Below are 24,588 nucleotides of genomic sequence, written 5' to 3'. Positions count from 1 at the left end.
GCTGCATCAATTCTTCCTTCATTACCAGTACATTTGTACGGTATTGAGCTTATTTGTTATGCCTCTACGCATTTCTTACTCCTTATGTCCCTTTTCTCTTGCTGTCGTTCCTTCCCTGTAACATATATTTCTTTCCGCCCACGCTTTCCACGCAGGCACTTGTGTATTTCCTCTGCGGCTCTTTTGTCACTGCAGCTCTTTTGTCAATTTAAGACCCTGTCAAAGCCAGATGAGGGAGCGGGAGAAACATTGGACCTGTGTTTGATGCCAACCCATGTGTACTTGGACTTCTGTGCCAAGTCTTTGTATGGATTTTCTCCAGATGCCAATAACTTTTCTTATGGCTGTCACAATCAGTTTATGCATTATTAGACTAAATATCTGGTGTCCATGGGAGAGTCAGATCATGCTGGACTGTGCCTCACTACATACTCCAAATATTTTTTTTATTTTTTTTATTTGGCAAGGCCTTAGTGTACTTCTGTATGTCAAGTTACAGTTACATTTTGGAAAACTGAATGCATGACAGCTACCTAGACGATATAAGAACGGCATTTCAGCCACCAACAGGTGATGTGACTCATTTTATTAAACACATTACAGTGGTAAGCACTGAAAATTGAAAATTGGACTGAAAAACGTCAAAGTAATTGGTCTTTTTTCTTTTTATATGCTTCTCAGCATATTTGCTAATGAATGGAAGGTTGGAGGTTGACCTGTAACCCTGACATGTCCTGATTCTTCTTCAGCAACGGTTTGATAACTGCTGTTCTTTGAAGTTGAGGAAAAGCACCTGGTGACGTACGAGTTCAACGTCTGAATTCGATGAAATGCTACGACAAGCAAAACTTTCTTGAAGAAAAATGTGGGTGAGCAGTCGAGACAACAGCAGGAGGAGTTTAAATGGTGCGCCATGTCTTCCAAGCTTCTACGAGTTTTCGGATTGTGTCGTTTTCTCCTGATTGCTATTGATTGGGCACAGCATTGGTAATGGGCTTGGTATTGATGTACAAGATTGACCCTCTAATTTTGAGCGTGTTTCAGTAAAGAAGTTAAATTAATGTATTGAAGAGGGCAGCTGTCGGTGCTGCCTGGTAGCAGTGGTACCCAGTAGTGCTTAGATTTTTTTGATTTGGCAAAAATATCAAAGCACTGTCTCAAACAGTCAGGCTCTGTCTCAAACAAAATCAGCTTCTCCGTGCGTCTTCAGTATTTTCTGATGTGTCAAGAAGCTGTGCTGAAAACATACAGACAGTGAATGGATGCACATGTCACTTCTTTGAGATTCTGTGCATTATTGTTAGCAACAGTTTCATTTTACTCCCAATAATTATAGCACTGTTACCTAAAAAAAAAACAGTTATTTATTTTACATGGGTTCACTGTGTCCAGTGCTGTTTGCCCCACTGTTTTACTGTGTGTTGAAGCTCTAAACTCTGCAGAAATATTCACTTTTTTTCCCATTTTCTTTTTCTGAAGCAAGAATATTTGAGACTTCAATCCATGAGCACACATTTTATCTCTTCAGATATTCATTTTATGGTGAATTTCTCCTCTCTTTCCAGGATGTCATTGTAGTTGTAGTTCTTATTAAGCTGAGAGCACGCAGTAATCACTGTCCGCTTTCTGGCACCTTTAATTAGTTGGCCGAAGGGTTTTGAGGAAAATGCAGTGTCCTTGGGGAATATTGCCCAACCTTGAAGGACGTCAAGGGAGAGAGAAAATAGTCTCAGGTGTTGTTAGAAGAGAGATTAGAGTCTGAGGTTTCCTGATCAGAGGGATCAGTGCCAAATTACTTCAAAATATCTCTTAGGATAGATCTCACCCATCTTGGTTCCATTTGCTCTCTTTTTTCTGTTTATATCCGTAACTCCCTAAATGTGACATTGATTTATTTTTTTTTGCTGGGGAGAGGGATTATTAGTTTTTCACCAAGTTGTTGGCTAAGAATGTTCTATAAAAATCAGACAACGATCTCGATTGAAACCCCTGGTAAAGATGCGGAAAATATCTTGAAATACGTTAATCTTTAATTGTAGCTGCGTGTTTGCAAAAGGTAAGATGCAGGAACGAACCAACCTTTGATAATTTATCAGCAGAAAATAAAACGTACGGCAGGGAATAGCTGTTTTTGACGAAAGCAATGGTTCCACACTTGTTAGCACCTTTGTTATTACTACTACCCTTTTGCCAGTAGGCAAACACAGTCATTGTTTTCCACAGAAACTCTGGGAGGGATTTGAGAAATGTGGTGCTATTTTCTTCACCATTTCTCCATAGATCATAATGTCTGCTCCAGGTTATTCAGACTCTCCCAACCATCATCCTCACCCAGATCCCAGACGAGCACCCAGTTTGTCATGCCCTGGCTCAAAGACCAAAGTAAATAACGGTAACAGGAATAACTTAGAATTTGGTTTATTAAGCAAAAATCAAACAAAAACCTAATTGTTTGAAGGAAAGGAGGGAGGGAGAGAGACTCTCCCAGGAAGTGGTTGATGTTATACTCTTCTATGGAGAAAGTGGCCAGCTTCCTCCAACTCCAATCAGCACTGATTTAGCTGGAGCTTTGAAACACACACACGCACACACACATTTACACACAAGCCCAGAGTAAAGGGCTTAGGCTGGAAGAGAGGGCATGAGTTGGTTTTCCACAAATTCAACTAATGTTTTACACCAAACCCACAGGGAGTATTTGTTGCAGAACATCAAATCTTGGTCTCATCTGACCAAAGCAAACTTTTTTCAATTATCCCTGTAAAATTAAGCAAATACCCCAAATGTGTGCTATTGTACGTTTGCGACCTTTATTTAACCAGGTGGACAAATAATTACCAATATTTTGTTTTCAAGTGGATTTTTGAATCAAAATGTTTAAGTGTTTTAAAGAGCTTGTAACACATCTTAACACGCCTATCAATAAATTTGAATGGTGCTTTATGTGGGCTTAAGTAGCTTTAACCATGATGCTTGTTTGGATATTTTTTTGCGTTACATGTAACATGAATACTAGGGAAATTTATTTTCGAGAAAATGCATCAACACACTGATGCACTGATGGCATCCATCAAGATGCCATCAATTATGCTTCTCTTCTGTTTTTAGTCTACAGCAGTACAAATAATTGCCACAATTCACCACAGCACTTATCCACTATGGTCAGATTGCACTTTAGGATTTTTTTATGTTTTTTCTCTACACATTTGTTCATTTCTCATTCATTCCAGGTCGGAACATTTTCCACCGGCTTTTAACCTGATATATACTTTACAGACATTGCCACCCACCCCACTGTCAGGAGTGCAGGTTTGTATGACTCTTAGGAGCTTTTAGCTGGTAGTTACCAAATGAATTAATTTACCGCCTTGATCACAAATTCCCTTTAAAAGGCTAAAGCTTTTTAGCATCAAGCTATTTGATGTGCTCAGCATGGGGTCAGTGAAATGAACTACTGTGCTGTTATAGGTGAGTAAAAAGTATCTTACATGTGTGGGGAGTTTTTAAATGCTTCGTAATACCTGTAGATCTTAGTTGGCGTCATTTATTGTCATCTGCAGAGAAGCATGTTCTGCAGGGTGTGATTGTGGCTGTGCATAATCCTTTTTATGAATAATAAAATACATATGTGATCGGTGCATTACTACCCGCCCTTCTCCAAATGCATTTATCTATGAAAAGATGCAGCTGTTAATATACAGTCTGCTGCCAAGGAATGAGCCTGAAGAAGTGTTAGATAATCATTTTTCACGCTCAGCCTCACACAGTCTTTAGCAGTAAAACCACGTTGTAAAAGTTTTAATGAGAAACTCCAAACGAGAGCTGCCCTTGTGCGTGATTCATAACCCGCCATTGGTATCAGAGCACAAAGAGTAAGCCGAGAAACGAAAAACTTTTCCACCTGTGCCCGGAAAGTTTCTTTGAGAGTCTCGCTGGTGTTTATCTGGGTTAAGTTTCAATGTGATCTGTCAATGGAGGCAGATTAGAGAGAGCATTGAGATTTCTGCAGCTGCATTATTTTAGACTGACATTATCAGTAACGCTGCAGATCGACTCACGGGGAGGTTTCTCCCTGACTTCAACTGGTATATTTAGCAAGAAAAAGAAAAAGAAACATCTGCACTTTATCAGAAATTTGCAGGTTTTATGTTATTTCTGTATTTCCGCTTGAGCAACTTGTTCCTGGTTTTGCTTTAGTGGGTCGCATATTTGTGGAACGCTAAGGGAAGGAAAAAATGTGGTTGAAAAAGTAGCACAAATGTCATTGACCACATTCTTGGGAGGACTGAAGGAACCTGGCCTTCCTTTCGAGCCACAGGTCAATCACTTAGATGATGACACGCAGCAGTAACTCATACAAACCAGCCTCTTGAGTACAAATGCCATATGCGTCGTTTGAGCAGTGAGCAGTGCAGCATGGGCCTGTGCAGTTTGGTACTTTGCTTTGTTTGTTTCCATGGTAAATGTGGCCCATGCAACCGATCCGTATCACAGCATCCCTGTTCCCCCCCTTTAGATATATGTCCATATGACAATGGCATGATATGGTCAGAGCTACTGGCATCAAATAACACAGTTTGTTGGTTGAGTAACAGAAGAAGCATCAGTGCTTGAGACCAGCATGAGACATACTAGTGCGCTAGGCGTTTGGGTTTAATCTCGCCTGCCCATTGAGAATCCAGCTGGTGATGGACACAGAAAAATAAAATTCTAGGTCTTTTTTAGAAAATTAAAATTGTCTGAGAAACTTTATTTGTGCTATAAGTTATCTTTGAGGCATAATCTTCACATTATTAGAAATAAAAACTTGAAATAGAATTCTATGTACTGAATAATTTAATATGAGTTCCTCTTTTTACATGAATTATTTAAATAAATTATCTTCTGGTTGATGAATGAATATGAAATATAGCCCATCAACACAACAGCAATTGATATTGCAGTGGTTATTCTGCATAATTTAATACTTCTGATACAATATTTAACTTAAAAAGACTGTTACTTCAGCAGAATATTTGAAAGACTCACAGCAACTCAAATTACCATTATCGGAGAGAAAATAAATAACAGTTTCACTGAATCTCATTGTCAATTTTTGGAATCAACCTAAAATAAAGCTCCTAATCTGACTGTATTGATTTAAAAGTAGTTTGATGCAAATGACATCTAGAAGATGAATGAAAATGTAGAGGTCTCTGGGAATTTGGGATTATAAATATAGTCCAGATAGTGACATCCTCCAGACTCTCGCATATTAAACTCAAAATTAAAGTTCTTATTTAGTCAAAAGCACTTTATATTCCCACCTGTGGCCTATCCACTAATTAATATCTCCAACTCTGTGTTCTACTGCCATGACTTAAGTTACACTACATCAACAGTGGTGACAGATTGCTCACCCTTATCCCAATGTTAAACGGATACATCAGTGCCAAGTGAAGGCTTCCGTCTCCACCATGTTTGCAGGGTAATGGGCTGGGGAATGACAGATTGTGTGCTATTATCTTATTGGGGAATCAGTGCAGTATCCGTGAAAGTGTAAAGGGAGTGCTTAATGATGTGAAGCAATATTTTAAAGAAGAATGGAAGTGGGCTTCGTGCGGTCAGCTGGAAAACTGTAGGTTTATTTGTGTTGAATCAGAGCGAATGTCTATTTCTATGACCATAGAAAACTTTTCTTTCTGGACAGGTTTTAGAAAATGTCTGCGTGTACTGTTTATAAAAAGTCCAAAATATTACTACTTGTAAAAAAAATAAAAAATAAAAAGCCAACAACAGTAACGGATTGGGACACAAATAAACGTGACAGGAAGAAAAATGAAAGACAACTTTAATGTCTTTTCTGCTTGGCTTCTAATTGCATATTTCCCCTGCAGACAAACACTATGGGTGAACAATGAACCTGCCCAAGGGAGCTTCCATAGATTAATTGGACCGATAGAAACCCTCTGACATTAACATTTATGCATTTGTTTACTCTTTTTCAATGAATAATAATAGACCACCTCCCTCGAAGATTCCAAGTCCCTCATTAGTTCCGCTTTGTAGCTTATTATGGATGGTAATAAATAAACATTTTACTTTTGTGCTGCAACAGAAGAACTATTTTTAAAAAATCAGTTAGAAAAGGTTTTTTTTGCACAATTTTCAGGCACTATTTGAGTTATTTTGCATGTGTAATATTGCGTTATGAGCCTTATGGTTGGTAATTTGACACTTTTCTTAATTTTATTTTACAGAGTAATTGCACAAAATGTAGAAAATGTGGTGTTTTGAAACGTTTCCCTGTAATATGTGGGTGTCATTATTTGCTATTTTTAAAAAAGCTTGAATAAAACTCCCGATTAAATAATGCAACAGATGGTTCCAACTTGCAGCAAATAAAAGTCAGTCTGCCAGCTACCTTATCTTAATTAGGCTTAAATATCACATCTTTCCTGAAATATTGTTGTATGTCTTTGCTGTAGATTAGTTTGCAGCTGATAATTTGCTACTGCTTAAATTTTAATAAAAAAAAAGAAAAGAAATGGAACGGGGAACTTGCTTGCCGCTAATATACAGTAAAATGAAGACGTGCAGCTAGGTGGTATAACATCGCTGTGTTTCTTCAGCTTTGGCAAGTTGTGTCATATTCAACAATTCATTGAACATTATTGTATTTGAAGATGGAGGCCAGGGAACAATACACTTATTCTTCTGTCTTATTTTAAGGTAAAGGGTTCCATCTCTGACACATCCCTACGTATACTTTTGGAACTTCTTCATATTTTTCTCAAGTTGTACCAACAAACATGCGATAGACCAGCACAAGGGAGACAATAATTGTGACGTAAAAGGGACATTTTGAAATGTTATGTGCACAGGGTTATGTTACAAAACCATATCCCATGTTTTGAGCATCTCACTAAAATGGGAACAGCATGGCCCAACTGAAGGCCTACCAAAACATGTCAGCCAAAAATAAGCTGATTGGTCAAAGAGAGAAACAGACAGGAAGCGCATATTAACACTTGATGAGTTCAGGTGGGGAAATGTATTGTCAAAAAAACTAAGTTGTAAACTCCACAAATCTGGCCTTTATGAAAGAGTGGGAAAGTTCAAAGAAAGCAATTCCACATCTGTGACCCAGAATGATCAAAATTACAAAAAAATAATGGCTTGAAATATGTCATGCCATATTAATTTATATATGTATGGGCTTCACTTTCTGAAATTACTGACAAAAAATATTAAACTCTTTTATGATGTTCTAACATTTTAAGATGTACCCTCACAATTAGTGGACCGAATATGCCATATGCCCCACACTTTTACTGTCTTGTAAAAAATGTATGTATGAATGGCCTTCCACTTCACAACTACGCACAGCAACTTATTTCTTTTTGGTCTATTACATTAAATCCCAAATAAAATAAATTTAAGCTTGCACCTGTGGCATTGCAGAATAATAAATAACATCCTAGATATTCTAGAAATACAAAAACAAATAGATGAACCTGCAAATGTTTGGTTTTCTTTCTCCATAGAAGTATAGAACACTTTCCATCCTTCTACCAAGGGATTGTTTAGGTTGACTTTCACGCATGAGCGAAGATGGCGTTTGCATCAGTGACAACAACGATCAAACACGCATCGAGTGAGTATTACACTAATAGCTTACAATATTAAGATTTCATGGTTCACTGCCTGCTCACGTTGCTGATTTTGCCTCCAAGATTATTGAGTTACTCCCACCATCACGTTGCGCCGCAACAAAATACTGAGCCTAGTTGTTTGACTGATAAAAATTCATGCAGCCCATCAATGGCTGCATGTTTTATATTACCAGGAGCGTAGCATTTAGCTGCGTAAGCTCTGAGCTGTAAATACGACAGCCTTGGTGGTGCACTGTGTGTACAGGACACAATTGCCAGGGGCTAGCTTTACATTAGATGAGCAGGTTGAGTCAGCATAAATACCGTAGACATATGCAGTGAGAAGGTAAACCAGAATTTGTGTGCCGCTTTCCTGGCGCTGTATTTAAATGAGGCCATTTCTCTCTTACTGCTCTGACAAAACATTCGCTTTTGAAAAGAGCTGGGAAATATGACATCACTTCTTTTTTTTTTTTTTTTTTACAGTTTTAAGGGAAAGTATATTCAGAGTGGGAATCATTTGAAGATGGTAAATATTCCAGCCAGCAGCTTAGAAACGTCTCACTTTTTAACAAGTCTACTGCGCCTCTGTGCAGTGGTGGTTGTTGCTGTTGTGTGCTTAGGACAAAGGAAATCAGCAATAGTGATGTCACTAGCGCACAAACTGCAGTGCTTCACCCTCAGTCTGGAGTTTGCTTTTATTTGAAGCATTAAAAGTTCAGTATTTTAGTGGCATTTTTATTTGTTTTCTGGAACTCCTACCTTTTATCAACATTTTGCTGTCAAGCTTTAAGACTTTTAAGCAGTTTATAGCAGCAAAAGACTGTGCTCGTAAAAAAATAAAATAAAAGTACTGCCGATATAGACACACCTGGAAACATGAATAAAATGACTCTTACCACAATAAGAGGGGGGGGAACCAGTGGATGGTTTCTTTTTATGGGCAGACTGTATACCAGTGGGGGAGGACACAATGAAATTAAATGCAGATGTCTAACTGACCACCAAGACTTCATTACTGGATGAAAAGCTATTGCAACCAATGTCAGCAGCTATTCTGAGCTGCAGTTTACCACTATTTACATTTACAGAAAAGAATAGTAAAAATGTTTTGGTTTGCAGCTACTACACTTTTCCCTAGCTTACATTAAAGACAATTTTTTCTTTTTGGCAATATTTTCATTCAGTCCTGGAACAAAAGCAGCATTGTTTCCACAATGTATTACATCTACACATGCCCCTGGATGCCAATAATAACTTGAATATATGCATGGAATTTAGTAATTCTAAATATGTGTATGATTTTATTGTTCTGCTGTAACTGCTTTACTAAAATTAATTGTGTCATGGTGTACTTGTTTTCATTGTCATTTATTATTATGGTATTCATACTGAAGGTCGTAGTTAATCCTGACAATTAAATGTATTAGAAAAATATTTTCCGGGACCCATTGCAGATCTTAGATGAGACGTTCTGTAAATGATTTTAGTATTCAGTGGAGTTTGTGTTTCATGCTTTTGGGACTGATTGAAATGTTTGCATTAATTCTGACTTTAAAGTGAGCAGTTAGGAGCTGCAGTCCAGCATTAATAGCAACGGTAGATCAGTTTCCTCCCAGCATCTCCTTTAATAGGGATGCTGTCATTTTGTGTTAGTCACACGGTGTCTACTGCTTTTAGTACCTCAAAAATTGCAATGGAAAACAGGAGTTATTCCTGAAATAGATATTGAGTTACAGACAAAATATTTATTTCAGTTCATTATTTGATATTTGGAGAGACATTTTTGAGAAGTGGAGGAACTAGGCATCCTTTCTGTATGAAGAGAATGTTGTAAAAACTTTGTGTTTAATTTTTAATTATTTTTTTTTGTTGGCTTAACTTTTGAGTTTAACAAATCAAGTCTTTAGTAGAACAGGCATTCACTTCTTCCTGGTCCGTATCCTCATCAAGGCGGGGCAGGAAAATGGAGACATGTTCTACATGGGCATCTACATCTATACATCTACATCCCTTCTTAGATTAGGAGGGATAATGCTTGGAAGAGTTATGCTACATTTATTTTATTATTTTGACTGATTTATGTAAGGTTTATGTAAATATTTATTTTGACCATATGGGGTTGGACTGAAAAACTTATTACGATATAACTCTTTCGTATCAGTCAGTATCAATTGTCAGTATTGATAATTATTGATTATTGCTCCATGCCGTTGTTTATTTTTGTTTTTAAGCAGCTATGAGGCACAGTGACCAAACCTGATACTGCGGTGGTGCAAGTTACTCAGCAGTTGTTGCTAGGTAACCAAAGAGTAAGAGAGTGAGTTGGCTGACCTTGCTTTGATCACTGTGAAAGGTTGAGCAGCTCTCCTCTGCCTGCATCTCCCAGAATGCTTTGCGGTTCTAGATCAGAGTTCAGTAAATATTCCATATTGAATATTCTATTAGATGTATTATCTATTTATACCGATACACTGTGAATTGTGATATCTATTGCTGTTGATTTATTGTCCAGCCCTAGTACTATATATTGTCTTTGGTGTTTGGTTTGTGTAAATTATTGCTTCTCTCTTGATTTCTGGTATCCCCTGTTTCATTATTTCTTCCTGTAAACCACTCAGGGGTATAAACAGCAGAAAGTTGACCTTCAGCATGTAATGGTGTTGGTGTGCACATGGCCTGCAGTACAGAAATAAAGCCACGTCAACCTTGATTTCATTGTCATACTTCCCCATTCAATATTGAGCCTCCACCGATCAAAACTGACAGCAACCTAGAGTTTCATTTTCTGCGGCAACAAGTCAAGCATTTAAGAAGACATTGTATTCTCAGTGATGCAGCAAATGTCTCTGCAGTTTATTATCAAATACAGTTTTGTTCTTTGGGATGTTGTTATTTTTGGACAGATGTCACTCGTATTCATGGTGCCATGACTTATCACTCATCTCTGTTCCTTTAGAGAAGAGGACCTCCTTTCTCCCTGTGTGGATTTCCGTATCAACGTGATCGCTAATTGATTTGTGTGTGATAGCAAAGCATCACGTATGGAAGTCACAAGCCTGAGCCTATACACACAGACAAACTAAAGTTTGTGAACAGGCTTGTTCCTTCCTGGGGACTAAAAAAGGCAAAAGGGAAGTTTCTATTTGCATATGAGCATCAGTAGAATGAGGTCAAGTTAGAGCTCCGCTGCTGATCATCTGAATTTAACATAATCAGGCTGAAACAGAGTCACTGGCACATTAATATCCGCAGTGCCCTTCTATTTTCTTATATAGCTGGAAGCAAATTTAATAGACATTTCTCTGGGTTTAATCTTTTTTTGATTTTCCTGGTATCCAAGTGTTATTTCAGGACAAGCATCATAATCTGGACCTTTGTGAAGTTGCTGCTGAAGGATTTAAAACTGAATGACATACTTTCTCAGTGACTTTCAGCTTAGCAATAAGAGATCCCAACTCATTATGGGGCTACAGTAACTTTGCTTTGGTTAGTATTTAAATAAGCTTCCCTCAGCAGCTTGCTTGTTTGATATTCATCTGCTGCCTGCTGGAGGGTTTCTAATGAGTTTTCTTCTGCTCTCATTAATGTGACTTTTCAGCTTTGCTGGTAGCAGCCAGGACGCTTGTTTGGTCAGTCAGCTGGTCAGCTAATTTGGTCGACGCTTTTTACAGAAATTAACATATATTTGACAGATTTGCATTGATCGCTGCAGTGGCAGTGTTTTTGATTATAAGCAGTATGGCTCTCTGCCCAGGGTGTCATGACTTGAAGGTTCCTGTTAGGATGAAAACAGTTAGATCAGTTACACCCCAGGCAAGTTTTCTTGCATTTTGCTGCAACTTAGCAACTTGCTTAGCAACTCCTGTTGTTCCAAATACATAACACACACGCTTACACATCAGTGTACACACACAGACAAATAAGCCAAAACATTAAAGGTCCTCTTTTTCCATTTGGTGGATGTGGGTGTTGAGCATTTACAGTATGCAGTGCGGTTCTGTGTGAAGGTGGGGGATTACGCTGCATTTATACCAAGAACTACATCCAGATTTCCCAAACCTCAACGGTTTCACAAAAACAATGTTGGATTTTTTTTTTCTATTTGTATGAGCAAATCTAATTGGAAGTCTTGCATCCTAGAATCTGATTTTCCTCTTGCTTACATATAATTAAAGAAACAGAAAAGGTTGAACATTGACTCAAGCAGTAGAGCACTACCACATGTCTATGCCTTTACATTTTTAGTTTTCTTTTTCTGTCTCAGTTCCTCTGCTCCTTTGGTCTTCATCCCTGTCTCTTTTCACTTTGCTGTGGTTTGGCCGGCTTTACCCACCCTGGTGCACCCACCACAGTTGAGGATAAGCTGAGAGGACACTGAGCTGTATGTAAATCAATTTGGAGTGCAGCTGTATGCGGAAATAGAATTAGACTTTTTCAGCCACACCTCTTCAGACACTCCTCTCCTCTTGATCTCACTCCCTTGTACTAGGGGAGACTTATTTTAAAATGGCATATGCTAACATCAGTAGCAGCAGCCATGCAGGAAGGCTCTGGGTTAGGCTTGTGGGGGGAAAGAGGAGCTTAAATGAAATCGCTGAAGTTAACAGTCTTCAAAGGAAGCAGAGAGGAGTCACATTCCTCTCAAATGGTTTCATGCTCAAAGAGATTCATGTAATGGTGAATTATTACATGGAGTGCAGCTCCACAGATATGTAAATATGCCTCCGCACCTTATATGTGCACTGAACATTGTACAGTCTGAATGCCAGGGAGGCAGAGAGAGACAGAGAGAGAGAGAGAGAGAGAGAGAGAGAGAGAGAGAGAGAGAGAGAGAGAGAGAGAGAGAGAGATGATGAGAGGCACACTGATGCGTTTGAGCAAGCAAGCTTCAACGATTATACTGTTGTAGCGAATCAGTGTCTACAAGATTCGATGTGTTCTTCAAATTGGACTCATAAAAGCATGTGTTTTGTTCAGTTCTTGCTGCCATAATTTTGGATATGGCAGCAAGTCAGATCTGTCAGTTTGTTTTATGCAAAAGAGATGGGAAGGAGGACTCACTCTGCTCCGCTTTAATGAGTTTTTTTTTTTTTTTTGCTACCCTGATGCTGAATAGTGTGAGCTCTAGCATTCCTAGTATTAATAGTTAGGAAAGCGGTTTTGCAACAACCATTTAAGTTACTTTGCGAATTTCACCGCACAGAGGGAGTGGATGATGTATCTGCCTCCAAATATATTTAAATGTATAAACAGATGACATAAGTATCATCTGTTTACTAGCCACTATCTTTTTTTTTTTTTTTGCAAAACAATCAATAGTTTATGTGGTAAATAAATTTCCAGAGAAGGTAAATGAGCTCTGAGGAGCTATTTGTGAGGTGTGGAACTAAAGAGATGGGAGATTATTTTTAAGGCAAATAACTGCATTTGCTGCCTCCCAAAGGAAGCTCCTAATGAGCCTGCCATTTATCACAATTAACCTGGGCCACTAATGGTGCATTGTTAATTAGACGCGAGACCATGCTTAATGAACAATGTGCACATTCAGAGGCAATGAGTCCTATTGATAAATAGAGACTATTATATAAATGTGGGGGTATTTTTGCATGGAATGATTCAAATTCTTTATGCATGAGAAATGACTCACCTGCAGATTTTATAATTTGTTTATGACCCAAAGTGCTTAGTTTCAGCGCCTTTGCAAAAGTGCTAATATCATGAGAGTGTTATTAACATTTATCACAGTGCAACTGCAAACCTCATTGTATTTTATCAGGGATTTTATATGATAGACCACAACAAAGTTTTACATATTTATCTAATGGGGGGAATGTTATATATCGTGTTAAAAACTTAAGTGTTTTGTGGATTTGCATCTAATCAATCAATCAATCAATCAATCAATCAATCAATCAATCAATCAATCAATCAATCAATCAATCAATCAATCAATCAATCAATCAATCAACCAACCAACCAACCGATCTTCTAAGCTTCCATCTTACAGAAAACTGTTCAATCCATCATATAAAACTGCCAAGAGTTTGCAAACCTACTAAGAGACAGCTGTTCACCTGAACTCACAGGCCTAGGAAATAGAGCATTAATCAGAGAAATAATGAAGAATTTTAAGTGAAATCCAAATGAGCTGCTGATTCTTTAAAGGCTTTAAGATGTTTGGATGTAAGGAAATGCGTCTCACTATCTCTCCAAACCACTTGTGTCCAAAGAGAGGATGACTGTTGGCAAAAGAGGGATCGCATGCTCTCACCTTGACGGAGATCTGTTTTGTTTGCATTTATCGAGTCAAATGTGTCGCCATTCGTTTTTTTCAGGAATGAAGTGGATAGCCCTTGGAAAACATGGAAGCAAAGCATGACAAGTCTATATGGTGTTGAAAAGCAGGAGCTTTTAAATTAAACCATAACCGTTAGTCATCATCCAAAACGAGTCATTAATTGCCAGTAGGCAAAAATTCTGAATATTTTATAGAGCGTCTTGATAAATGCTTCTATCTGATGATGATTTTCTTTTTTTTTTTAATCTTCAGCTCTTACCTAATGAAAAGCATTTCATCCATTACGTTAAGAGAATGTTGAAGGCTGTGCTGTTCCATCTTATGGCGAGTCCGAGGCAAAAAGAGAAACAACTTACCTTGGTTTTCACTTTGCTTTTAAAAACAACACCAATGAGTGATCTTTTTGAAAAAAAGACATTGAAAGATGAATATTCTACTATATTGAAAAAAAAAACTCAAAGAACTGCCATCATGATAGCAAAACCAAAATAGACGTAGGGAATGTAAAATTAACCCTGATCTGGTGACCCTGCTCTGCATGTGTAAACAGTTCTTTCAAGGCTTCAAATTTAAGTTAGAGCTTAACCTTGATCAGGTGAATCGCTTGATGAGAAATGTGGACTAACATTCGCTTCCTTGTGTCATTTCGGAAAATTTGTTGTAGCTATTGAAGAGAAGCTACAGTAATAAAGGGAGGACTTCCTGTGTTGAAATGAGAATGCAATTTAATTGGTCCGTTTGTAAAGATGTGAAAATCAACTTCAAGAAATGTGCCTTTAATTTACAGCAGCATTATGTCACTCTCTGGAAAAATCCAGCATTTAATTTGAGTGCATTGATTCAGTTGGCAAAAACACAGTTTGTACCTCCAACCGTGTGCGTTCTTCACACCCGAGTCAAATAATTATGCCATTAGGAAGACTTGACTGCACTTAGTAGGTGATTCAGTCATTTGATTCAGGTGTTTTGGGCCAGGTACACATCTAAACGTTGCCTTCGGGCCCCGGACTTGAGGACCCTTGCACTAGATTAACCACAGACCAGGCAGCTTTTCTACAGGTATGTCCGAAAAAAAAAACAAAAAAAAAACTACCATCACAGATATAATCAAAGAAAGTTTGTTGACGTGGCCTGCTTCCCACACTGCTTTGTGAACTCTATGTAATACTAGATGTAAATGGTGAGGTTTAAACAAAAACAGTCATAAACTCCACTTTTAATTAGAAACGGGTCGTCATTTGGTCATTCGGCAGGATAACGACTAAATCCGAAACACATGACCAGTTGAGCAATGAAGCAATTTTTTCCAGAAACTAAGTCAACCTTCTTTTCTGACTCACTACAGTCTCCAGACTAAAATCCTATTAGAAACCTGTGGGTGGCTAAAGAGAGAGGAGGATGGAGAGATTATGCAAAAACGAATGGTCAAACATCCCTCTCTGTTTGCTCTAACCTTGTGAAATCTTATTGAAGAAGAATAAGTTCTATCCTGTTGGCAGCCTGGTGTTGCACAGTTTCGACAACAGAATTATAGATATCCATCCATCATTTTATTAAAAAATAAGAAAATTAAATAGCATATTTTTGTTTTTTGTGTACTAAAAAGATTGGATTTTCAACTATGTTCAGTGTGAGCTTTGCTACAGAGTAAAAGAGCTTTGCACAAAATTTGTATGACGATATTTTGCTGTACAACTCTAATAACTGAGATTTAGTTACTATATAGTTCACACAATAACAAAATATAGAGTGATGTTGACACAAATAAACAAGAAGCAAAAGCTTTGCAAATCCATCAAGCCGTGAGGATTTTAATGCTATTCATAAATTCCATCACCTGTCTCTTGTAAAAAAAAAAAGTAAGTTCAAAGTAAATTAAAATGATGCAAGTTTTCTGCTGAGAAATTGGGTAATTTTCAGGCCTTTATTCATAGTGTGTCTTCAGTCTAAATTAGAATTGATTGGCTGCATGTTTATCTTGACAAAGACGGATATGCAGGCAGGTAGTTACCTTTACACCAATCAGAAATTGAGAGAGTGTTTCTTAAAGCACCTTAAAGAAAGCAATACTGATTTAAAGTGTGGATGACTCTGGATTTGTTACTTTTGCTTATTTCCTCTTTTTCAAACACGTGCTGAACTGCAACGAAAACCGTGTCCCATTTAAAAGGTTTGCACTGGTCCAGCAACTCCCGATTTAATAATGTCTACAAGTAGTGTTGGATAGGGGCAACATTAGAGCAAATGGAAACCATAAACATCTGATCCCCAGCGACATAAAACACAGTTCCACACCACAGAGCTGGAGTACAAGCAGAGAGGCCAGAGGAAACTCTTTACAAACCCACCGAAGACATCTGTGGCCCCAATAAACTCTGTGTACCCTTGCCAAGGGGTTGATTACAGGGAGATTCCATCGTGTAAATCCTGCCATGCCTCTACGACTGGTAGTCTGTCACGACGGACCGTGCTGCCCTAAGCTGGCTTTCCCAACATGAGCATTTGGTTGGAATTAACCAAAGTGACACAAATCCCGTCTTTACTACTAATAGAGGTTTCTGATTTTCCCCTTTTTTTTTAGGTTAAATATCCATGAGTAATTGTTGTCAAAGCTCTATTTATGTCCTATTTTCAACTGGATTATTTTTAGGCGTTGGTCTTTTTTAAATCTATGCCTAAGCTCTGATGTGTCGATGTATTTTTAATGAGACATATACAGTGCTCATCAAAGTGATTACTGGCTGTTAGGTTTATCAGATTTGGTTTAGGGGGTTGCTAATGAGACGATAAAGCCCATTAAGGTCACACTAAGTATTTAATAAAGTTAAATGTGTTAATGCTTGGACTGCAAATGACTGATCCTGTTCTGAACATGACGCTTAAAATTGAGCTTTAAATATACAGCAAAGATATTAACCGGTCCAGAAGTCTAAAAAAAGCGATTTGTTGGAATAATCTAGTTTCATCTGATGCTGTTTTTTTTTTGGACACTGAAGCTGTTTTGGATGAAGCAGCTTTGAGGGATATCTGTGATTCCCTCTGCATACCAGCTCCTAAATCCTCTCCAACTCCTCTTCTGTCTGTGAGTTCTGCTTAGCTCTCAACAAACTACAACTGACTGCATAATTTCCCTCGGAAACCCCTTCGGTCAAGTTTTGGTTGTCCATCTTTTGTTGTTTAATTCTTTTTCACCTCTTCTATGTGTTTTGTCAGTAACGCACACATCCGGAAATCATCATGCCTGATGTCACTGTGATCATGCAGCTGCAAACTATGGGTGTTCCTCCAGCCCCGTTGCCAACGCTCGGGGTGGGGCTCTCTGTGTCCATCTGTTCATGCCCTGAGGAGGGAGAAAATACATAAACATGGCTTTACAGTTTGTCCACAGACATGCACATGCACAAGATTACTGCTAAAGCGAAGATTTGACTCTTGCTGAAGGCCAGATAGGACTCAAGAACACATAAGGAATATGCTGAGAATTAAGCACACTAAAGGTCGTATCTCATTATGTTCACAACTTTGCATTTGTGTCCAGGTTTTTAGGTCACCGTGGTTAAATTAATTTACATGACTAAAATTCAAAAGTGTGGCAAAATAAAATAGCACAAGGCTGCTAAGATTAATTTGAAGAGTTGCAGCATTAAGTTATGTCTTTAATTTGACTTTCTTTTTATGCTATACAGATTTACACATTCATTTATCCAGTTAGAAGGAAGAAGTCAGAAAAAAAAATTGTCTGAGCGCAGTAGCTTGGAGACGTAACAAACCGCAACCCTGCAGAGGCGTTGAAAAGCTCTTTGTTGTGAACCTTGTAGTTCACTGCATTGCTAAAACACAATTAGTGATTAAAAAAATATATATGTAGAGTGTTATTAACCTGATGGTCACAGATATATCAGCCCTATTTGTTACAACATCTGTCTCGCCAAAATAATTGGATTAAAAGCTGTCCGACGTTGAAAGTCTCATTTTTCTACACATCTTCATTCCTTGTTTAGCTCAGTTTAGCAATATCAAACTCTATAACTTTGTTTCACAACAGCATGCCATACGGTCCTAAGACACAAGTTAAGGTTGGAGTAAACACTGAAAAATGATTTGCAACAATTTCTGACCATAGGTGCACCATAAGCAGTCAAAAAAGCTCCTTCATTTGGTAATTATTATGGCTAAACATGCAGGAGGATCATTTGAAGATAACTGATTTAACAAGATGTTCAGACATCAGCGAATGTACAGGTGTACAAGAAAACATTTTCTCACCTGGTAAACTTTATTGGGACAAATAACTGCTGCAGTTATTTGGGACAACCAGATCAGGGGTCTGGTTGTTTACTCAGTGCTTGGACCACGTGTCTTTGCTGAAGCATAAGCTGCGTCGTGTCCTTTTCCTTCAGGTTTGGGTTGGTTCTTCCATTGTCTGTGCCTGCTTATCCTTGCAGGGACACAGGTGGGCTGGTGCTCATCTCCAGTGCTCACTGGGTGAGAGGGGCTTTGCACCCTGGACAGGTCGCTAGTCTCTTAAATCCAAGACTCGAGTCATTTTATAGTCACAGTGTTTTAAATTGTTATTCTCAATGTGACTGTGTTTTGTATCTGAGCTCCTCTGAGCTCTGATGTGCTTCCTACATAGATTAGCTTCCCATAGGTAAAGGGCTCATTATATTCCTTTTCTGTGTCACTGAAAACACAAATCCATTCGGCATGCTCACATTAATGAGTTTTATTTTTTTTTTTATGCTGCAAAAGTAATTTTGTGAAAGATTTCACAAAATATTATGGAAGCCATGTTACCATGTGTAACTAGGTGCACCTTAAAAAACTTTGTTGCAACAGAAAAAAAATACATATTTTTAAAAATACTCTAGCCCTTTGAAAACCAATGGAAAGAGTAATTGGGATTCACTTGTGTTTTCTAAATGCTGTTTTATCAGTAAAATGATTTTTGGAACAAAAATAAAAATAAAAAAAATGAATGATGTTATTCCTGGTAATTTCACCTTTAAATTCTTAGCATCTTATTTTTGTTCTCTTTCTCTTCCCTTCTCTTCTCAGGGGTCTTTTTGCGAGCCACTACACCGAGACACATTACAGGGAGGATGGACGTGCAGTCACTGGTACTCACAACTTCACGGTACGCTGAAACTCCAGGGCTTGTGGTCACATCAAGTTGACATGGTGCAATGCTCGGTAGAGACATTGTCGAAAAATGTTCAAAAAGACAGATGTTTTTTTCGTTTGTTTTCTTTTTTTTATCTTGGTGGTGAGGGGCGGTTGAAGGAAATCATTTTAGATAAAAGCAAACTAAAAATCCTGCATTCTTAATTCAAGTGGACTTAACATCCCGGCTGTTGCAAACCGGACACGGTGTAGATATCGTGTGGCCTATTTGACGATAAGCTGCGTTTCGTGCTCGTTGTTTTTCAGCCAGCATCGCCATCAGGATTTGTCATGAAATCCTCTTTTAGCTCGAAGCGCTTGTTTTTTGCTCTGCTTGACTGAGGTTTTTTTTTTTTTTTTGGGGAGGTTGAATATAAAAGATGGTTCTTCATTTTGAATTGATGGTACTTGTCAAGTTTACTCACTGAGGTACTTGGCTGATTGAAATCAGCTCACATAATGGAGCCAGACTATTGTTCTCTGGTGATATTTCACCCTGCTTGGCTCCAGATTGCTTTTATTAAACACCATCCGACGGGGGAGAAACAGTTCCTTGCCGTTACAGAAACCTGTGATTTATGGCATTCAAAAGTCCTTCTTTATAACAACATTTGTCTGTTGGCCTTTTGTGTCTCAGTTGGACTGAAATGACAGTGTTTGAGCGAACAGCTGTGAGGACATTTTAACAGGTCGCTCACAGCTTGAAGGGCCAGTTTTGTAGTTTAGACGTGAATGCCATACACAGAGTTTCTTTTACCCGCACAGAGACATACTCTCTCTCTCTCTGTCTCTCTCTCTCTCTCGCAGTTTATATTCAATTGATGGATGGTGCCAGCGTCTGGACATGCTGTGTTGTATAAAATGGCCTTCATAAAACGCAACCTTTCAGCAGAAGTCACCAGTCACATATCAATTTTAGGAATCAGTAAAAGGAAACAACATATCCGTAAACTAACGGAAATATTTCACCCGCAAAGACAATGCAGCGGTCTAATTGCAGCCTTCATTTCTTAAAGCTTCTCCTTACAAAACAGTGTTTCAAACATGTCCTAGAAATAGTCCTCTAATGATGGGATTCATACTGCGCCAGACTCGTTTTTGTCCATCACATCCTGCTCCCCGCTTGGACTTTTTTTTTCAGCCTCAGTCTGAACTGGTCCGATGTAAGAAGAAACTGTAATTATCCAAAATCCTCCTGCTCTGACTTCAAAAAGGTTGAGCCAAGATGGGGGTCAGAGGTCAAGTTTCCTTTTGCACCTCTTGAAAAACAATCTGCCTGATGTTTTTTTTTTACTTCTTCTTCTTCTCCTTCATTTGGAGAGCCGAGCTAATCTGGGTCAAGCTGAGCAGAGCCTTTGTGGCTGTAATACTTTTATACTAATGGGTGTCATTACAGCAGCACCTGCATCACTAACCTCCGCTTAGCTTTTCAAACAGAAGTGTTTCCTCTGAAGGTCAGTGTCTGAGACGGGGAAATGGTGGCAGAAGTTAGACGGATAGTTCAGTTAAAAAGCTGCTGATAAATTACTTGCTCCTGATGTCGACATTAAGAATAAATTCAGATTAGTTGGTCAAAACTAAAGCAAACTTCTACCATCTTAAAACAACAAATATCTTTTCCGTTTTTGCAAACGCCATTCTATGAATCTTTGAACTACTGTCATGTTTTCACTAAGACATTAATTATACAAAGTCATTTATTACTTACACAGTAAACAGAGATAGGAGGTAATGGTACCAACAGTTGCCTAATAGAAAAGTGAGATAATGTGAACAAAAAATGTTAATTGTCTTACTTTTATGTTCTACTTTCACTAGAAATGCTTGGCACCTTTGGTTTTTAGTACGTTTTTCACACAGGAAGAGCATTGACGTTGCATTCCTGCATAAAACCCCAGCATCCATTCTGTAAATAAGTAGCCCGTGTCTGATTTATTGGTTCATAAAACAACACTCACATCAAGTGGTATAATGCTTTTAGCACTGGGGTTGGTTTCAAATGGCAGAAGTGGACTTTGGTCTCAGTCCCTCTCGCACAAGCTGTCAGGTTTAACCTCCAAACAGATCTGGATTTACTCAAAGTTAAAAAAAACACAAAGATAGTTGTTTACTGCAGGTGAGACATTAAATCGTATTTCTGTCTCCATGTTAAGCAAACATTGTTTCTTTGATGTGGGAAGCCCTTTTGCTTCCACTGGATGATTGATGCAGGATAAACTATTAGCATATTTACTGTCGCCTCACACGCATGTCAGCTTTCCTGCTCCTCCCTTCGACTGTGTTGGCTGTATTAATTTCAAAGTGCCTGATTGCGAGGAGAAGGAGAGAGACTGTTTTACAGAACAGACTAATCGAGAGGATGGACAAAAGAGTATGGCAGCATAAGCATCATGTCATTTTGTCTTTTGCTCTTTTGAAGTCAAGCAGGGGCGACCGCATCACTGAAGGATCGTTCTAATTTTTTTTACCAAAAGTGAATCATAAAGGGCGTCGAACTTTTCCACATTTATTAGACAAAACAAAATTGCACATGATTTGAAAATAGTCTTTACAATGGAATTGCAATGGATTAGCTTAGTTGGATCTAGATTGTTCCATTGCAGCTCAGTGTCAATGTCGTGTTAGAAAATAAACCACTGCCCAATAGTCTCAATCCTCCAATACTTACAAACCCAGATTCTCCTACATGAGCTGCAACTCTCGTTGCTACCTGTTGAACTCTTTCACATTTTGTCAAGCTTTAAGTGCAAACACCATGTTTATAAAATCACTGTTGTGATAGACCAACTCCTCCTAAGTATTCAGGCGCATTTACTCACAGCATTAACTAAGATGAGACAACAGAACAAAATGGATTTGACACTCATGTCACTCATGGATCCCTACACGAGTTGTAGCTCACGTAGGAGAATCTGGTCTTATTATTTCAAATCATGTATAATTTTGTTTTGTCTAACAAATGTGGAAAAGTTGAACACCCTTCATGTTATCCGTTGGGATTTGTGCAAAGTGTTTTCTCTCCAAAAATGTTGTCTGTCGATCTCTTTTTAGAACAACTGCTACTACCACGGCGAAGTGCGGGAGCATCCCAACTCTGATGTAACCCTCAGTGCCTGCTTGGGACTCCGGTGAGCGACGCTTGAATCGTTCTGTATTCAAGATGCATCTTAAAGCTGCCCTTTCAGTAATGTGCACTGCTGCAGAGTTTGGAGTTACTTAAGTCACTCAGCGCGGCAGCCAATCATTCTTAAGCTTCCCTTAAGGCTGTTGTCGGTGAACTACGGAGTAAAATTGTCACACAAACGTGTTTGTCACTGAGGCGTTTATGGTGTATTTGCTCTCATTTTGACAGTAATTTGCATCTGCCTGTTGCTAATGATGAATCGCTCTCTGCAGTCTCTTTGTAAGGAGCGTTTTACCGGGTTGTAAAATTCACAGCTTTGTCTCTCCCTCGAATCGTTTAGCTTTGAAACAGACTGTTTGCTTTTCACAACACAGGAGCCGCTCACGAACATGAAACGTTTTGCGTGTCAGCTTGAGAGTTGAAATTACATTTGTAAAAACAACAAAAAAAAAAGTTTATATATAGCATCCCACGTTTTACTGCATCTGAGTTGATTTGCTTGTATTTTGGAGCTTTTATCTACAAAGTCATAAGTTTTAACCACAGCAACATGTGGCTCAATAAAAACACAATTCAGATTTAAATTTTTTTTTCTCCTTGTAGCCTCAGGAAAAGTGAGATTGTAGACACAGAGTTGCCTCGGTTGTTCCATTAGAGACAGCCACATTCAATCATTTACGGCATTTGAGAAAGTGCTCGTGCTTTGAAGTTTTGTTTTCTTACTTGGGATGTTCTCTCTACAGAGGCTTTGTTGCACTTGAAAACAAGACATTTATTATCGAGCCCGTGTCTGGCCACGACGCTGGGGCCCACTTCATTTACCGAGTGGAAGAGCTCAAAGTGACCCCTGGAGCCTGCGGCCATGGCTTTAATTTGTCCTCTGTTGCCCCTGAAAGCCACATCAAAAGCCCTTTCCAGTCCTTTCACACCAGGGTGAGTTCACAGTGTTGTTTTTATTGCAAACCAAAGGTCTTAAATCATTATTTTTGTAGCATTTCATCATCAAATATCCCTGACAAAACTACTATTGAGCTCATGATTAAATATTAGGCATTTGACCAAGGACGAGCGTGTTGGCTATCACATGGATTTGGAAAGGTTCCTTTGGGGATAGCTTTGGATTTGACACTCATTTCATTCGTGTTAAGAGCCCAGAATCTAGGGCCCGTGCAGAACATTTGGCTGATAATTTGCATGGAGCAGGTGCAGCATCCATCTGCTTGTATTTCCAAACATTAAAAACTCCATTTGAGGCAGGAAGTGGGGCTAACCCTCGTGCAGAACTTAATGAACCCAGAGTTATACAGTATCTCAGTTTAGGGGTTCATAGAACAGAACTGGGTCTGCTTGAAAATATGGGATTTTGTGTGGAAATGAGTTCAACTTTAGGATTTTTCCATTTACGTTTGAGCTTTTTTTTTTTTATATACAGTTTAAAACTATTTTTGGCATCAATGAAAAACATAATCCAGGAGTAGAAACCTTTCTCAGTTACAAAACTTTAAGGGAACTTTCTTCAAGAGCAAAGCAATTAATCTCAACCAGTTGCTGTCAACCTCGATTAAAGCTTCCTTACACCAATTGTTTCCAGTCTTACCTGTCGCTTGCCCTAATAGTTCATCACTGTTTTTTCTTTATTTCCCAATGCAGTGTAATTAAGCAGTTTTGTTTCACACTAATGGACCTGATTTTTATTGCTTAGATCTCAATGGAAGCAACCATTGAGCTTTCAAGAACTTCGACAATTTCCTTGTAACGTTAGGAACTCCTTGAAGAATCTTCCTAGAATTACAAGTAGGACATAATGCAAAACATTGCACAGCACATGCCTTATATCCCAGCCAGTTCCTCTTTAGTGTCTCATTTAGATAAAAGAAATTACACCTTTACAACATTTATGTCCAATTTAAACCTAAGACTAATTGCTTGGACTCCAGCCTGGCTTCTACATGTTTGGTACTCAAATGCAAATGAATGGATTTACAGCAAATGCAGAGCAAGTCAGACCTGCTGAGGAACGCCAACCGTCCCACAGATTTTGCGCTTTACCTAATGCAGCAACATTTTTGCCCTCGTCTTTACACTGACGTGTGTGTCTAACAGCCACAAAACCTAACTGAGTCGTCAAAACAGGAATGTATTCTGAGCTCCTTGGAAATAAATTTGTTTCTTTCAAACTAAAATCTAAGAACTGTTTTTTTGTATTTTTTTTTAGTTTAGAAATAAACCAGTTCATATTTATGGAAAGTAAGACGAAATAAATGAAGATATTTATTGTTCCATGAATGTTTTGTATGCAAATCCTATACAAAAATTGAATGAAAAAAAAAAAATATATATAAAGCATGTTATCACTTTTGAAATTA

General features: G+C 38.4%; 1 protein-coding gene across 2 annotated transcripts in view; it reads left to right on the top strand.

Moving 5' to 3' along the window:
* Positions 1 to 24,588, top strand: part of adam12b (ADAM metallopeptidase domain 12b) — a 95,954-nt gene that overhangs the window by 24,661 nt on the left and 46,705 nt on the right. For both annotated transcript variants that reach the window (XM_008429319.3, XM_008429318.3), the window contains exons 4-6: positions 18,994 to 19,072; positions 22,150 to 22,226; positions 22,966 to 23,155. In XM_008429319.3, coding sequence (XP_008427541.2) covers positions 18,994 to 19,072; positions 22,150 to 22,226; positions 22,966 to 23,155 — 346 coding nt within the window. The remainder of the gene's footprint in view (positions 1 to 18,993; positions 19,073 to 22,149; positions 22,227 to 22,965; positions 23,156 to 24,588) is intronic.

This window comes from Poecilia reticulata, chromosome 15 (assembly GCF_904066995.2).
Source record: "Poecilia reticulata chromosome 15, P_reticulata-male-v2, whole genome shotgun sequence".
NCBI classification, from domain to species: Eukaryota; Metazoa; Chordata; class Actinopteri; order Cyprinodontiformes; family Poeciliidae; genus Poecilia; species Poecilia reticulata.
The sequence above is the reverse complement of the archived record's forward strand: the minus strand, read 5'-3'. Positions and strand labels throughout refer to the sequence as shown.